Source organism: Anomalospiza imberbis, chromosome 4 (genome assembly GCF_031753505.1).
Source record: "Anomalospiza imberbis isolate Cuckoo-Finch-1a 21T00152 chromosome 4, ASM3175350v1, whole genome shotgun sequence".
NCBI classification, from domain to species: domain Eukaryota; kingdom Metazoa; phylum Chordata; class Aves; order Passeriformes; family Viduidae; genus Anomalospiza; species Anomalospiza imberbis.
This window is the reverse complement of record NC_089684.1, coordinates 17,186,440-17,204,748: the sequence shown is the minus strand read 5'-3', so window position 1 is coordinate 17,204,748 and position 18,309 is coordinate 17,186,440. Positions and strand designations below refer to the sequence as shown.

At 41.9% G+C, this 18,309-nt stretch overlaps 1 protein-coding gene across 7 annotated transcripts in view; it reads right to left on the bottom strand.

The window, feature by feature from the left end:
• FBXW7 (F-box and WD repeat domain containing 7) overlaps window positions 1-18,309 on the bottom strand; it is a 176,940-nt gene that overhangs the window by 27,977 nt on the left and 130,654 nt on the right. For 6 of the 7 annotated variants that reach the window (XR_010998101.1, XM_068187280.1, XM_068187282.1 and 3 more), the window contains exons 3-4: window positions 3,407-3,489; window positions 164-305 (exon numbers count right to left, since the gene is read on the bottom strand). Coding sequence is in view for 6 of the 7 variants with exons in the window: in XM_068187280.1 (XP_068043381.1) it covers window positions 164-305; window positions 3,407-3,489 (225 nt within the window). In the remaining variant the exon portion in view is untranslated. Of the gene's footprint in view, window positions 1-163; window positions 306-3,406; window positions 3,490-6,012; window positions 6,281-18,309 lie in introns of those variants that run through there. The other variant, XM_068187285.1, reaches the window with a different exon arrangement.

The window sequence follows — 18,309 nt, the reverse complement described above, 5'->3', positions numbered from 1 at the left end:
CATTCCTTAAAGTTGATGCCCATTTGTTATTGCAAGAGAACACGAAATCAACGGCAGAGACATTCTGGGATGTATAATGAGGACCAACTCTACTGAAGCGCTCCCTTCCATAAACCATGGAGGCAGAGTTGCTTCAGATGCTTATTTCTGCAAGCATGGTTACCTGAAACATTTTCAGCCATTCCTGGAGGCCGGAGGGCGGCTGCACGGATGTAATGCGGCGCCGCTGCTGTCCCTGGCCGTTGGCTGCCCGCAGGTCCCCAAACGTCGTCGGCGTGGCGGAACATGGCACCAGCCCCGTAGTACTGCCACACAAAGGAAAAGTGACAGCCATAGGTAAAACATCAAGGAACATTCACACGAGAACAGAAAATTTTAGTACATAATTTGCAACTATTACTTAAACTCTTTAGCTTCATGCGAAAGCATTAATATGAAGAATTGTTCTGCTGGTCACTCAAGAGGTCAGCCCCTCACTTGGATAAATCTGCCTGCTTCTACCACTGCAGTGGTAGCCCTCCAGCTAGGGGAGAAATAGGGATCACATTTCAAGGCTGAAAAATTATCACTCTGTTAACTGCCCAGCCAGTTGTGTGTAAAGATACAGGTTTACACATTCCTTTCCTTGCCAGAGTATTTCCTTTCCTTCTGGGCTACACTGCTGCCTTCTGACAGGGAATGTAGAAAGCCAGATCTCAGAGTTCCACCTGTATGTGAAATGTGCTAGTGCTGCTTCATCTCCAAACAGAAAGGAAAAAAAAATATTTTTAGGTTTTAATATATTTTGTTGACAAAGAGCTAGTAGTATCAAGCAGGTCTAGTGGCTTAGTGGTCTGGAATTGGGGTTTGAAATACTCTATATGGTCTTTTAAAGTTTGTGTGTTGATGGAATGACACAGGAGTTAAATGGGGGGGTGTGTGAAGTGAAAAGGGAAAAGGAGCCAAAGGTGCTCTCTGAATCACAGTTTGATTTTTTCAGTCTGACATGTTAAAAACCAGCTCATTCATATGGAATGGAGCTTTTAAAAGAGCTGGGATTAAGCTACCATTGGGGGAGTCTAAAGAAATACAGCTGACTGTGTCTTCTGGCTTGTGGTTTTTTGTTTGGTTTGGTTGGTTCTCTTTCATTTTTAGGCTTGGTTTTTTTGTTGTTGTTTTTTTTTTTTTTGAGGGGGGTGGGGGGGATTGGTTTTCTCTTTCTTTTTATAATAATGTAAAGTACTTCATTCACAGAATATCAAAGCTGTATACCCTAGCAGGAAATATGGAACCCCAGCAGTATTCGCACAAGCATGAACACTTTAAATGTAGTGTGAGACTCCAAAAAACCCTCTGTTTTTTTGTAGGATAACCCCAGCTTTTTAGTAGGCTTGAGCTTGGAGGGTTTACTGATTTTTCAGTGGCTACAGGAATAGCTTTAAATGATGCAAGGCAAGTTCATTTTAATATTTACCTCATTATGCTCTACAAATATTTCACTCTACTCTTCCTTATTCTGAAGGACAATCATAGCATGTCCTAACATTTACCCAAACTGGTCAAGAAAAGTAAAGATTGGTTTGAGCAGGCCTATTTTTAACTTTTCATTTTGCTGAGTAATAACAGAAACAGAAGCTGGTATGAAAATACTGTTTCAGAAATTAAGGCTCCTCCTAATGGCATTTGTTTACTTACTTTACCTGTATGCAAACAAAGTTCATCAGCTGGTCAATTTTAGAGTCCCTGATCCTAGGAAAATGGAAACAAGCAGGCACAAGAACTGCATCATTTGCCTACATATTATTTAGATAAAACCAAATAAAAGAGTTTAAGGGAGGAGGATCAAATGTTACTTAAGAATTCTTTTATGCCAATAACTACTCAAAATCCAAGTAAAGCAGTTAAAAGTATTTTTAAAATAAAAATGTGATTTTACAGCTTAGTCATTCTGATCACCTGCATAGAGACCCAGCACAAGGCCTATCACTCAAGGTCCAAAATAAGGCACTTGACATTAGCTTTTATTGGCTCTGAGCAGTACGTAGCCTTGAACTTGCCCAGTAGAACTGTTACACTTTACTTTCTTCTGCTGTAAACTGGTTCTTAGTCAAAAACAGTTATTCAAAACAGGATCTAAAAGCTGCTTTCCTTTCACCTCAGATTAAAGCACAAAATACTTGTTTGTGCTTCATTTTTCCACTATGTTTTCATCTCCCTGAAACAAGAAGTCAGGTCTCTTTGGAAGCCGGACAAGTCCAGCAGTTCCTCTGAACCTGACAGACACACTTGACAAAAAAGCATGCTTTTTTTTGTTGCTGAACTGTTTACTCTTCTGGGAGTGCAGAGAACTCCCACTGGGTCACCTGAAAAAACGGTGGCCAACAAGAGAGTCCTTCCATTAGACAGACTCAGAAATCAGAAGACACCACCTGCAGGCTTGGGGGGATGTGGAAGTTGCAACAAGTGCCTCTCAGCAACAGCACATCTCCTCCTTTACTCTGCTGCAGCATTTACACATCCAAAAAGCAACCCTAGGACCTGCTGCCTAACTTTTCACTCATCACCTGATAAACCTCTTAAAGGAAGAGAAATAAAATACAAACTACTTAAAGAGCCATCAGTGACTGAACACTACTATAGCGAGTTCAAAAGAAGTGCCATTTCCAAAGAGCTTTGGGAGGCTCATGGGAGGGACGATGCTTATAGTGGGGAAAAAACCCAAAATAGTGTAAATCCAAACAGGGTGGCAAGCAGTGTGACTTCCAAGCACAATTGTTATGGCAACTACATAGTAAGAATGCAGTTGTAAGGCGTGCATCCACAGCCCTGCTCCGCTGCTGCTGCTCGTGGTTAGGAGTGCTTTACCCCACGAAGCACCTGACAGGAACAGCAGCAGGTATTTGTGCTTCCTGGCACCACACAGGAGTAGCAAGGAAGCAGAACAGAACCCCTAATACTTTCACATTGCAGACAGCAAGTACGTGTGTGTGCCTGTTAAGATCAGATGGTCTGCTCTGCCTACATGAATTTCCATTCTCTCATTCCTGTTACCATAGCAAAGTGATACATTTGATGACAATTTTAATAGTCTTAGGGTTTATCGTTATGTCCCTTTTTAAAATCTGATTGACTTTATTCCCAAGAATGCTCTAGCCCTCAAAAAGTCTCTTAAGTAAATGGGCATGCTATATTTAGAATGAAACACAAACCTCAACTGAAGAAATGCAAGTCTGGCTACTTCATTAAAACTCATCTTCAGTTCACGTAATTTAAATTAGCAAAGCAGTATACAAATGCTGATACCACCTCTTCTTTGCTTTATAGTGTTTCAACATCAAGAGGAGCTTAATTAATCAGGTTCAGCAATTGGAAAGACAGGATATACGCAGGAATCAGGATCCAGTGATCTGTTATTGCATTTAATTACCTTGTGTATTCTGAGACTTTGCAGGGTTTCTTTCCCAGAGAGAAAGAACGGACCTCGGAGCCATGGTCCAACTTTCTCTTCATCTGCAAGGTGAGGGAAAAAGAGTAACAACACGGATTTAGTTACACAATCAACCTTACTTATGTGTACTTCTGTAAAATTAACACATTTTTACCTTCTACTTTTATAGCAAATTTCAAAAATTTGACACTCATAAAATTACTTACAGCAGCATTTTATTTTCTGAATTCAACAATATTTGATACATATTTTATAGGGTGTATGTATATATTATTGATCTTTTAGGATCCAAAATCTATTGGAATTACATTTTTTTAATTCCCAAATTGTGCAAAAGTGTGCAGAACTGTGTTAATTTATTTTGTGTTGGTTTATTCACTAAACTGTTCTCTTTCTGTGCTCCCAGGAGAGGAGGGAAGGAACTAAACCAAAGCCCTGGATTCTTTGTGTTCAGGTTCATTGCTTAGTCTCTCACTGAAATGGTTACAGTTTTCTCTCACTGAAATGGTTACAGTTTAGGTAGCCTGTCTGCATTATAAATCATATTTATTTCAGGGCCTAAAAGAAAAAAATTACTGTATCTTTTCTTTTGTATATACTTTTATTTTAAAGCTGTACATTGAACACATTTATAAAACTGCAGTAAAACTGAGTGACAGATTAACCAGCATTTTTCCAAGAAGGGCAAGGATGAAAAACACTACACCCCAGCCTCGAATGTCACCCGCAATTAGATATGATCAAAACCAAATAATGAGCAGGGCAGCTGCTAAAAGGGGAAGCCAGACTGCAAAAATTACCAAAGAGATGGAAACCAATGAAAGCCATATTCATCTAGGCAGACAAATAGAGATTACTTTCTACATATTTGGGTAATCTTTAACCACAGACTTTTGGACTAAATGAGACATACGTGTGCCAAATGCAACTTCTGAGTTTTTGTTGGTTTTCCTTTTTTTTTTTTTTTTTTTTTTGAGATGCGATACACCACAATAGTTTAGCCAGCTGAAGAATGTTTACTGCTGTTTACAACTGTGAGCTGCAAAATACATAAACTACTTCTATTACATTTTGACTTTAGTATAAACATTTGCTTCCTTTTTTTTTAAGTTTCATGTTTAAGATACAGTTTAAAAGTTGGCATTTTTCTTACACAACTGATTTGATATTTTTAATGCTGTATTATAATATAGTTATTTAACCATTTATTGTATCAGTCTACCTACCTAAAACAAAACACCCCAAACCCAACAGGATTCTCTAAAGCTTATGGTCCATATACTTTTGCTGTGGTTTTGGTTATTTATACTTTTAAAATACCCTTTTGGCTTTACCTAAAAAAGGCCACCGAGGATCTTGCGTTCTGCTTCATTAGTGTTTACTCAGGAAAGCTAAGGCTTGTTTTTATGGGAACAGCTACAACAGAACCAGAAGAGCTTGCCTTGTAGCTGTGTTTTCTTGCCTATGCCTCACATGGGACACTCCACGGCATTTCAGCAGACAAGCATTGAGCCAGAACCGCCCTGCATGCTGCCGAATCACCAGCCTCACCCTCGCTGCTTCCCCAGCCCCAGGAGGAGCAGCCCCCCCTGCTCCCCCCAAGAAAACCAGTTGCAAGGATCACTGAAAAATAATGGATACCATCTTTTATTGCTGTGCTAGATGGGTGAGCCATCAAAATTACCGGAAGCATAAGTAAGATGTTTGAGAACAAATTCCAGTATTTGATGATAGACTTTTCAGAAAGGATTTTTCCTGTTCAAGGAAAATTTTTATTTCCAGCTTGCTTTTCTAAGAGCTTATCATCATCGCATTCCTCTTCTGCTTCTCACAACAGGGAGATGCAGTTTTGCAAAAACACATCTTGAAAATAAAAAGTAGAAAGCCTACAGCAGAATAATCAGCTCTAGTGATTAATTCTTTTGCATTAGCAAAGGAAACAACATGCATTATGTTGCCTAATAATGATTTCACCTGTTTCTTTTGGCTGGGTTTTTTTCAGACATTTTAGGCAACTTTCACATGGGTTCCACCACGCAGACTGACTTTTAGTATCTCAGAAGGTGCTAAGTAAATAGATGGTCAAAAATGCCGTTTGTCATTTGAAGATAAAACTTTCTCTACAGCAGAGAGGTCTAGTGACAAGATTCAGACATCAGTAAGGTCTCTGTGTAACCAAAACACAGAAACCGTCGAGCAAACATCCCTCTAAACATTTAATTTGTCGCTAGGAAAACACAACTCCTTCAGACAAGGTTTATTTATCAAACTAAGCGAGACTGCTGTATATAGAAAAATTTTAAATATATATATATATATATATTTACACATAGAAAATGAAAAGAAGGGGCAGCAAACTGCATTCCGCATCCCCGCCCGCCACCAAGCGCTGGCAGCGCTCCCCGGCAGCGCTCCCCGGCAGCGCACTGACTGCAGCTACGGCCGGGCGGCAGCCCCCCGCCGCCGGCACGTCTCCGCCCGCGGACCGCCGGCGCGGAGGACGCGCGGCCCCCGCCCGCCCCTCCCTTCCCTCCTCGCCCTCCGCGGCCGCGCACTCGCGGGGAGGGGAGGGGGCGGCCACTCACTTTGTAGAAGATCATCTTGAGGGTGCCGTAGAAGCCCATGGTGTCGGCGCGCTTCCCCTTGCGCGGCGGCGGCGGCGCCCCGCGGGCCCGGCGGCCGGGCAGGCGCTGGCAGTACAGCCCCTTCTCCGGCAGGTAGGTCACCGCCTCCCGCGCCGACATGCTCGGGCACGGCGGGCGGCGGCGGCGGCGCTGCTCGGCCCGGCTGGCCCGGCCCTACCCTGCCCTGCGTGCGCGGAGCGCGGCTCCCCCTGCCCGCCCTGCCCGCCGCCTGCCTCCGCCCGCCCCCCGCGCCCGCCCCGTCCCTCCCTCCCCGCCCGCCTCCGCAGCGGCGGCGCGGCACTGCGGGATGCGCGGCCGGGAGGGACCCGCGGGCCCCGCCGGCGGGAAACCGCCCCCACCCCGCGCAGAGGGGAAGAAATTTTAAGAAAATCCCCAGCGCTGCGAGGGTTTGGGGCTATTCCACCCTTTCACCTCCCCCCTCCCCCCCCGCCCCCTTCTCCCGCACCGCCTCCGAGGCAGGGGCTGCCCCCAGCCCTCGCTCTGTTCTCTCAGTGCCACTCTCTCCACGGTTTTCCAAGCGGGTGCAAAACAAGCTCGTTTCCACTAATTATAATTATACCATCGCCCTCGGCAGGCCTGGCTGGACTCGTCCATCACTGCATTCCGTGGACAGACGCAAATTAGTCCTTCAAAAGTGCGGGTAATTTTAGAATAATTTGAAATGCACTACAGTTTTGCCAGGGAAAAAGATGCTGAAATACCCTCTGTTGGCTAGACAATAGAATAAACGGTTTTTGAAGATTTAGTTGTTGAAAGACCCGAATCCAGCAATTATGTAATATACATTAAACTACTAATCCAGAGCGGAGCCGCGGCGGAGCTGTCAGAGGCAGGAGCGGGGTTTCCCCAGCAGGGAGGCAGGCAGCCTTCCCCGCGCACCTGGAACAGCCTGGACGCGCACACGCTCCCCTCTCCCGTACACGGCAGCTCTTGGGCGGCACCAAGCCATCTTAGCTCGGGCTAAAAATCCTACGCAGGATTCTCACCTGGATTTCAGTGAAAGCACAAGGAAAGCCCTTGGTAATTACTTGCTAAAGAACGCTCCTTTTTTGGTCATTCTTCACATCGACAAATCTGTCCAGCTCACCCTTATGGCTCGATTCAAGGGCATTGAAGTTCCTGACATATGGCTGGGCTCTCAGACAGATCCCTGGAACCGGCACAGCAAGCTATGCAGCTTGATTTTTTTAGTTTTAATACAGACAGCTCAAGCTTCAGAATTTTTTCTATTTTTATTTTTTCTTTTCCCTCCTGCAAAGTTTTCTGCCCAAGTTCAGAACAGAGCATACCCTGAACATGCTCTGAAGCTGCAAGCATTCCCCTGTAATTTTCCCCAGGTGCAGTGGAAACTAGAGATGCTCAGCAGCCCTCCAGACTGATACGCTCAAACAGAAGGAAGCATGTAGTCCATTCCTACTGACCTGAGGGGAAACTCTCTTCTTTATCACCCAAAGCAGCACAAAAAAAGGTTCTACCGTTACAGAACACACATCTAAAGAAGTGGAAGCGCTTTCTGTAAAACCCATTAGCTTCCTTATTAGTACTTTAAAAAATCTTATATGTATTATTACTTAGCAATAGCTAAGTGTGGCAGGTGTTAGTATAGCCAGATAAGGTGAAATCACTACCCCCACAGCACAGATTCTGCCTCTCTATGGTTTTATGTATCTCCCATCCAGCACTGAGTCCTCACAGTGTTTTTCATCTCCCAGTGAAAATGGTTCTGCCCATCAAATCTTGGCATTTATGCCATTATCTACTAAACTGCAGTGCTGTATATTTTATGAGAACAAAATGGTCTTGAGTTGACTTCATACCTCAGATATGAACAGAGCTGTACATATCCCGGGAGACTATTACTGCTTTCCTTTGCTAGCACATGACATGCAAAAGGGAAGGGGAAAAAAAACCACAGGCTGCATATACACATTAAATAATCATAGGAAGCAAATTAATACTCAAACCATCAGAGTAAGAAAGAATTTGAACATTATCACTGTGAGAACTGAGAAGTACTTTATATATGCGCTTGCCTAATGTCCTGTGATTCTTGCAGCTATCTCTGCCCCTTCTCGAGTGCATCAGTGAATGCACTTGATACAGGGGGGGGATGATGGCTACTCTTGCTCCAGCACAGAAGCAGGAATGGGCAGGAAATCCCCAGGGATTAGCCTCTCCCCCAGCCCAAAGGCAAGTGTAATCTGACAGCATGGCTAGATTTATCTTTTCAACAAAATGTGCTTTGGAATTAAGCAGTCAATGAGTTGAATAATAATTAGAAATTACTATTTTCCTCTCTTTTGGAGTACTACTATTGCAGATTACTTCTCTTTTGATCATGATTGACAGATATTCTCTCATGGTAAAAAATCCCACTGACTTAACTACTAATCACTTTGCCACAGTCAGGACCCATGTAATAACCCCAACAATCATTTGCTAATGGTAGAAAACTTGGTATGTCAGGTATTTATTCTGCACAAAAGGTTTGGGTTTTTTCCTAATTTTAGATACAGATATCACAGACAGATGTGACATCTGAACAATGACCGTCTCTCATCTAGCAGTCTGCCTTTCTCAGAGCAATAAACAAAAATTGCACATGGTTATGGCTCTGGCTCTCACCTTTTTAGTATTTTTCTCTGTAGTGGTCCAACTTTTGATTCTCCACAAATAATAAAAAAAAAAACATTCCTTCTATCTCAAACTAAGTTTGATAGTTTCTGAGTAATTGCACAATTACTCCAGTTGGATGTTTGCTCTTCCCGAAAATGCCTAACCACAGCCTAGGCTCTTCTTAGTTATTGGAGAAGAACATGCTCCACCAAAGGCTGAGGGCACCTACTGTTAGACTCTCACTCTAAATTCCTTTCTAGAAAGGACTTTCTCTCTCTCTCTCTCTTGACTTTGAGAACCACCCTGTCCTCAGAAAAAAAATTGTGTAATGAATGCACTACAATCTCCCTTGGTTTTGCAAAAGTAATGTGGAACTGCCTAACCTGAGAATAGTGAGGTCACACAGCTTCACTCTGTGCCTTCTGGGAAAACACAAAGGTGGAGGAATAAGACCCCAACCCTGCAGGTGCTTTTGAGAGCTTGACAGCAAGTAGCAAAGATGATGCATTCACTTACATCTCTACCAACACTGGAAATAATATTTACTACGGTAACTTAATGCCCCAGGAATACTTAATGGTATAAAGTAAATGTTCATCACAAATTAAGGTACACTGAGGAAGACTACAGTTTAAAGCAATGTTAAGAGAAAAATCAAAAATTACCATTTATCTCCCTGTTTGGTATACATTTAATTTCAAAGGTTGGTCTTACTTTGTTTAAACTGACAATAATTTTTCAAGTTCTTAAAACCACAAACAACATACCATTCATGACATTTAGAAAAATGTCTACACCAAAATTACATAGTTTTCAGTGGACACAAGTCCAATCTTATTTCCCGTCAGTACTGCCAACTCTTAATTAAAAAAAATTCACAGCATCCAATTCTTTTCCTGTTGGCAACACTTCTAGCACCTTTACCAGTTTGTCATGTGGCATGCTGTAATTAAGACTGTCTATTACTTCTAATGAAAGACTAGAATGAATTACAGAAATCACCCGCAGAGCTATATAATCCCCAGAAGAACGGAGATTACAGTGCAACAGACCAAAGAAACAACATTTTTTGTTGGGTTTGGTTTTTTTTAGTTGGAGAAACATTTTTGAGTGGAGAGACCACAGGATGGCCTGGCTGTGGTAATGGCCAGTCAGCATTTTGAAAAAACACTGGTGCTTAAACCAGGGAATGCAAAAACCATAATTGGCACTTCACATACACACATATGTGTGTCAGGAGCATAATGTGTGCAAGAGGAGCTGTGGAGCAATATGGTTTGGTATCTCCATTAATATTGGTAAATGCATCATTCAAGACAGTGCCAGAAGGGATTCTGTGTACTCTGCACATTTAGCAGACGCTTAGCAGACTGACTCCTTTAGAAACATTTCAGAGGGATTTTTGTGTGTTGTCTAATAGGATTGCAGGGTTTTTTCTATCCAGGAAATAAAACATCCTAAGCGGGAGGGGCCAAATCCTTAGCTGTGCAAGATTTACCCTGGACACAGGGTGAAGATGACCCGAGAAGAACAGTCATGGTTAGTTGTTTCTCCCTTTCTCAAATTTGGACCCACTTAGGCTTTAAACACTCCCCTTCTGCTCGGTAATCTAGTTTGGGCAGCTGCAGCAGCCAGCACTTTGTCTTCTATATTCGACCTATTCATCCAGCTACATACTTCATTTAATTTGCCAAATGCTCCCATTCAGGCAAGAATCTGGCCCCACAGAGAGGTACTTCTGCCATCTGCTCTAGACATTTAACTGCAGCTTTTCTTAGGACACCTACATTTAAAAGCCTAAGTTCCCATTTACTCAATGAGAAAGACACATGCTAGAGTCCAACATGCGTAAGGTCTCAGAAAAGGAGAAAAATATTCCACACGATAGCAAGTGTTTAACATGTTTCAAAGTAATTCAGGGTGGGCCTTTCCTCTACAAAAAGGCACTGCTATTATTGTCGGATTTTTTTCTTTTTGAACTATAATGAAATTACACAAGTGACCCACTGGGATCATAGAAATCCCATGTTCTCACAGTTTCTCCCAGTTTAGTTTGGGCTAGGCAGCAGCCTTACAGGCTGCAGATTTGAGATTTATTAGTGTGCATCCTAGTTGCTGAGCTGTAAGTATTTTATGGGTAAATTTCAGATCTGTGGACAGGGTGAGACAAAGGTTTAGCACACTGACCAGTTAAGGAAAATGGGTATTTGGCTAAGGAAGTTCAAGGGTACAGTATAGGATGCACCTATCACACAGGTGTAACTGTGTAGAATATACCATTAGTATTGATGCCACACAGCAGACCTGGAGAAATGAATTTAGGTGCACCAGTTTGTGACCAACAGCTGCTACATTACAGCTATGAGGGAAGAACAAAAGTAACTTGGCTCCCTGGAAGCAGTTCAGATACAGGAATTTCTGCTCAATTTATTTATAATGTGGGCAGCAAGCTTAGAAAGGTTCATTCCTGTTTGCCTCAACACAGTTACAGGAAGAAATTTACACTTATGATCATGTGTAGTTCAAGTGTAATACAAGCAATTCTGGACTCTGCAATGTGCACTGATCAGCAGTTTAATGATTAAATGACATTTTTATAATACTGATGAACTTCAGGTTCGGGAGGAAGTAGTGAAAGCAACAGTAACTCTATTATGGGAGGAAGGACCCAGAGAGGCATTACATTAAGTTGCATGAAGCCTTCCAAAGCTTACTTAAGTGGAGTGGAGAATACGTATTATGAAGTATGATAGGTAATACCAAACTGTTTCACTAACTGTATAATGTTTCTTGGCAAAGCATTTTGAAGACTGCTTTCAAAATGAAATTCCCCACACATGATTATCCGTGATTTCCATGCAAAGTAAGGTACTGTAGTCAAACAAAATTGTAAAAAGACTTTAAGCTTTGTTTCTGCAGGGAAGGAAATGGCATCGGTAGCAACTGAAAAAAATCAATTAATATTTATTTATAAATCCAGATCCAATTAGAATAGTGTGAACTTTGATTACAAATAGCATTTTAAAGGTATGTATCTATAGCAGAGATTTTCCATAAACCACTTTCTTAAAATACTTGCCTTTAATAAAATAGAGATCTAAATACATTGTAATAGAATTCAAAAGATATGCAAGTTAATAGCTGTAAAAATAGCTTTGAAAAGGATTTAAACATGAAGTGCATATAACAGACTTCAGCATTGGATGCTTATAATAAACTTCAAATTATGTTTTAAGAGCAGGGAGATTTCACAGACAGGCTTAATGTAATACAGCATCACTGTGTCTCCAGCAGAGCAGAACTCCCCTCTGAAGGTCATACATCCTGTCCTCTTTGCTGGTTCCCTGTAGCTGGGCACAGAACTTGCAACATATGCTTCGATGCTTAGGTTATTTTAAAGGAGTACAGCCAAAGCTGTCATATGCCCATTAATGAAAGGAACAGATCCATGCACTCTTCCTTGGTGATAACACCAGCTTAAAGATGTCCCAGGCTCACCTGATCATTCCTGTCCCCGAATGGCTCTTGCCCTTATTTCTGCAGGAACAAACATCTGTAGAAACACCCTGTGAACCACATTCATTATCTGATGTAGGGTGAAGAGAGATGGGTTTAAGTTTTTACCCTTGGGGTTTTCTTTTTTCTTTCTTTTAGAACGAATTGTTAGCTTAAATTTCTACCATGCTTTCACAAACAGCTGAGCCAGCAGAAACAAATGAGCAATTCACAGGCAGGGCACAAACTCCTTGAGCCAGCTACACCACTGAGAAAAAGGTATGAGGAACTATGACCTGAGTGTCCCATGCAGAGAGGATAAGCCTATTATTTACACCTAGAGGCACCACTCTCTCAGCTGTAGCTTTTTGTGCATTTAAGCCAGCACAGCCACTGGGAAGAAGAAAAAACCAAACAGTTCCTGCACTTGTGGCTGCCCTTGGCCATTCATTTCTATGCTTGCATCACCTTCTCAGGTGCCACCACAGACTTCATTGTATGGCTCTGTGGTCAACTACAGTGGCAGCTGACCTTGGGACCTTTTTGCTAGGCTATTTTCCAGCCAGGTCAGATTCCTCATCTCCCTCACTGCATAGCCACACATGCATGTGTGCCTGCACAGCAAGAGGTACAGCCCACACTCTCCTTTTTAACCTCCCCAAGCCCCCAGAAGAGCTACCTTACCCTGAACACTTGCAAAACTACAGCTCTAGGTGAAAAGGCAAGGAACTGTGGGGTTTGGGCTTTGTCCTCCCAACCCAGAGGACTGTATTGTCACAAGTACAACTTATTTGCATGGAAAAATATACTTCACTCTGTGATAAATGGAAATGGACACTCAAAGGTTTACCACAAAACAAGCACAACAAGGTGAACCACAGGCAGGGGGTATAATGCCAACCTTCTTTAAACGTGTCACGTTGTAACTCCAGAAAGCTCATCTCATTAGAACTCTATATTATTTCACTGAATAAAACCAACAAAAACAGAACATTTTTCTTCCCAAAGCATTTTTCTTCTTGTAAAGAAAAAGATAAATTAAAACAAAATATCAGTGCAGCTAAGCTTCCTGTTGCATTTAATTCCCTGTGACAGTAACCACATGCAAATTTCCTACACAGAAATATATGGTTTGTTTTAAACTAGCAATATTAGCATATAATAAACATTTTTTTCATAGTGTATATTCATAAGGAGCAGAGTTAAGGTTGATAATGCAACCTGCAGTTTCACATCCTTCACCGCTTTTTGTGCAACAGGAACATTATGAGTTGCTTTACTGAGTTTTGTTTTTACACAGTATTGTAAGATTATTTATTTTTCAAAGGAAGAAGAAGGTATTACATATAATACATCTTGCAAAACAGTCTCTAATGGCAGCACATCTTCATAAGAACTGCGTCTACATTCATTGCACTCCTATTAAAGTTAACTGTAATCTATTTATTATATCATTAAACTTAATATATTGTAAGATGAATTCTATTTATAGAGGCAGTAATAGCTGTGCTAATCACTCAAGTTCACATTGAACCAGGCTGTGCTTCTGAGTCACAGCAGCAGTTGCTTCAGAGACCAAAGGACATTCCTAAATTTCCTGAAGTGATGACCTTGCATGATACACACTGGGCAAACCTGGGTGGCCCTGCAGAGCAACTCCTGCAAGCTGCTGGCTCCCACACTTGCACTGAGGAGGAAGGTGGCACCACACATCCCATCCACTTCCCTCCCTTGGCCCACTCTTCTCCCACATACCCACACACACCACTAAAGTCAAGGGCAGTGGCTGCCACACCAGCAACCAGAGGCCACCTGGGCACAGGGTATTCTGTTGGCACAATATGAGGATAGCAGTCACTGCCTGGGGTCTTTTTAAAATAATTTTACCTTATATTCCTATCATAGTCATTTCACAGATTCTGCATGTGACAATAGTCCACAAAGTTAAAAAAACATTCATAGGGACTGTAGGCACACAAAGCACAAGCCCTCCTTGCTGATCAACAGATGATAAACACAATACAAAATAAATTAATAGTGACCAGTTCCTTTTTTCAGTATTTCAACCAGAGAGCTGAGTTGTTTTGTTTATATTGACAAGAATGTTTCCAAGTTGGAGAATTGTGCGTTTCTGCCTTTGAACACCAATGTTCAAACTGTTTTCACTCAAATATTAGCAGGTTGACAAATCACCTTTGTACAGAAAAAGAAATATGCATTTGGACTTGGAAAGCTTACCTAAAATGTCTGTCCTTTGCACTGAATACAAATGGGGGACTGGTATCTGTTAAGTTTCCATTTGTTTTTGGGTTTTTTTGGGTTTTTTTTTTGGGGTTTTTTTTTCTCCTTGATATAGCTTAATTTCAATTGCCAGGAGAAGTGCTTGTTTGTCTGGCATAATCTATACAAATTTATTTACAAAATAGTTTCTGTTGTCATTTGTGGTACGTGAGAATGAGAAGGGGCTAGTTGTGAGTCTTTAGGCTACAGACAGAAGAATTCCTGGAATTAGAGATTAAGCCAGAAGGATTTAGGAAGAATGTAAAGAAAAAACTATTAAAAATGTCAAATCTCTTTTCCTACCTGTTTTACCTAAAGGGGATAAAAGGTTACAGAATCAAGCATTCAAAAGAATTTGAAATGACAGGAATGACATGCTTTTACTCCAAAAAAGCTGCTTAACAAGACAGCCTGTGCATGGTACATACTAAATAAGAGCGATTCTGTGGAAACAGTGTCTGAGGTTGTGATTTATTATACATTGTTATCTACCTGTGCATGTGCATCAAGTTTGCAAAGGCAAACATTCCAATGTTTTAGGCATGGCATTCTGGCATCCATTTTATAACATCAAGGGAATTCACCCCGTCATGTGGCAATGCATTGACTCCCTGTCCAGTGTGGCAGGCAGGAACACGGCCTGAGCCCCCAGGCAACGCCCCACCACTGTGGGTAACCAGCAGTGAGGAAGAGCAGGATGCCACCTTTGGTGCAAAAGCTCTAGAGGAAGATGAAACGTGATGTGCCAGGGCAGTTTGCTGGTAACAGAAGTGTAGGATCCTTGATTCTTAGCTTTGCAGAGGTGATTGTTCTGTTGAACATGTATGAATTTCCTGGGCTCTCTCTGTCTTTTCCTCCTCCTTATTTCTCTGTAAGCACCATCCCCAAGGTCCTCCTTTTTCTTGCCCTGTTCTTCCTGTATTAATATTTTGGCCCAGTATTTCCCCACTAGTTTTGTCCATCCTGCCCTCTCCACAGCATCACAGTCTAGTAAGACTTATTGTCCCACCTTATCACTCCTTTTCTTTCCCTTCCCAACCTTGACCATGTTTTCTCCCTCCCTGGAATTCAGGGCAAGCATTTTTCCATACAATGTTCAAGCATCTGCACGGCAGGGGACGTCTGGATTGCAGGACACAGGATCACAGAATCATATAAGGGCCTGAGTTGGAAGGGGCCTTCAAGATCATTTAGTTCCAACCTCCTGTGCCGTGGTCTTCGATGCCACCCACGAGATCAGGCTGCTCAGGGCCTCATCTACCCTGGCCTTGAACAATTACAGATATGGGGCTTCTCTGAGCAACCTACTTCAGTGAACAGCTGGGTAAAGAATTTCTTCCAAACATCTAACCTAAATCTCTCCTCTTTCAGTTTTAAACCGTTCCCCCTTGTTCTGTCACTACCTGCCTGTATAAAAAGTGACTCTCCCTCGTTTTTGTAAGCCTTCTTGAAGAACTGAAAGGCCACAGAGAAGTCTCCCTGGAGCCTTCAGGCTGTTCAGCCTCTAGGCTGAACAACATCTCAGCCTGTCTTCACAGAAGTGCTTCAGCCCTCCGAAATGCTTCTCCTGTGCTTTGTCTAATACCTGCACCAGCAAGTTATCTAGAGGATATTGGTGTTTTCTCCGCCATTCTTGCCCACATCTGCAGAGCAGCTGGAAGCAGCCACTAGAGGGAAGATGCACTTCTGCCGACATTGCCTTTGGCTACAGAATGCTCGGTGAGGCACAGGTCAGTCAGGTTAGTCTGATCAGCACTGTGACTGGTAGGACACAGACTCCTTGCAGCCCAGAGTGTCTCTGGTACATGAAAATGGTCATTTTCCCATGACACACACTCTGCCCTAGCATTAAGCGGTAGTGGTGGTTATAAAAGGGAAAATTGCACATTCTACCTGCTTGATCCAGCTTCCTTTTCTCACCCAACCCATGCCTATGGTAGAGCACACAGAAGGGGATTTACTCCTTTTCCATGAGCTTTCATGATTTATTGCCATGACAACTCACCCCTCTCTAGAGGCCTGGGGGTGCCCTGTGAGCTGGCTTCTCCTGAGTACATTCTTCCTGCAGTGGAGGATGGATGCCAAACCTTTGCAGAGCAGAAAGGAATGCCAGGCATCCCGGGGTCACACCAGATGCTTTGAAGGTTTGCTAACCCACTGTCATTAACCTTATGCTGTGCAATTGCATGTCAAAATGGGCTACAGGCAGAGCAAGCAGGCCAGGAAACCTGCCCCAACTAAAAACACTCTTCCCTGAACAGGTGCTTCCAGTCTAGAAACCACACAGCATGCTTGCCTGCCTCTTCAAGAGACACAGCACTGCATAACTTCGGGTAACCAGTCCCTCATCCAGACAAGAGGGATGACAATGGCTAATTTTTTTTTTCTTTACACTGAATTTAGCTTTACCAGCACAACTCTTTATAACAGATGTTTCATAGAATTCAGGAAGTATGAAATAGGTGGCATATTTCACAGTGTTTCAGAGATATTTTCAAACAGTGCTACCTACAGAAAACCGAAGAACTAAGCATAAAAAAAAGAAAACTACCATACCTGTCCACTGCTATGTCTAAGCTTCTTTTGTGAAGGCATTTTGTTCAATAAAAGCTTATGCTTCCTTTATAAAGCTATAACATTTCTACTTGAATTTAAAAAACTACAAGTTAAAAACCTCTGTTTCTACCCTTAAGGAAAACTGCATGTTGCAACATTCACATAACCTCAGAAATCACATATTTAACCATTTCTCTAAAAACTTCTGTCAACCTGCCAAATCAGTGTAATGGAACTGATGTGCTCCCTACACCTATCCATTCACTATGGGTTAAATAGCAAGACAGTTAACTAAACTCCTGGTTTTTGAAGCTTACAATTTCTTTATTTATAGACAGGATGGAGTAAATTAAAGACTTGAATGTTTTTTTCTTTGCTGTTCCATTCACTTGTAACCACAAAATTAGATGACAACTGTGGTTTTAAAGTTTGTAAGTTTATGGAGACTCACTATTTCACAAATCCAATTATTTAAGGAAATGCAGTCCATCTAATGCTACTGATTTACCAATTAAATGTTACAAAATAAAATGCCAAGGAACAGTCGATGTCACCAATGTGGTTGGTTGTACAGTAAAATATCTTAAAACTATTTCAAAATTAAGAGGGAAAAATGCAGAATATTGCAAACTATTATTTGAAATTAGCACACTGGAAGAGAAATTTAAGATTTTGTAATAAAGCCTGTGCAAATATATGTCCTAGTTCCTATTCCTTTTATTTTGCTGAAAGCAACTACTAAAGCTTGTTATTAGCTATAATATTGCTTAAGCAATGCCAGCAATGTTCTGACAAATCTCTAGGGATTTTTTTACCCACTTTCCTCTTATTATCATACTCCATCTCTAATATTCAATCAGTGCCAAACTGGTTTATGTGTGCCAATCTTTCTCACAGGAATGGAAAAATATCCTGCTGTATGTCATAGGCCTGCTGATGTGACAGGGAGAGACAGAATGGAAGTGGGAAAGGGAAGCAGGAGGGAGGAGGATGAGAGCACCAGCCTGCAGTCTGGTATTTAGCAGAAGTCCCTTTTTTTTTTTGATCAGAAAGTTGGCAAAAAATCAAAGTGCAGACTAGCGTTAGTTAAGCCCCTTTTAATTTAACCTTCGACACAAGCTTCACACATCATGAGGACTCTTCCCTTTAGTCTAATTTCAGACACAGAACAAACTTGTGCCTTGAAAACTGGCCAACCCTGAATTCCCATTTTACTATCTACCTTCAACAAAACATGCTATGAGCCACTGACCAGATCATTCATTGATGAACCTAAATTTCAATTTATGT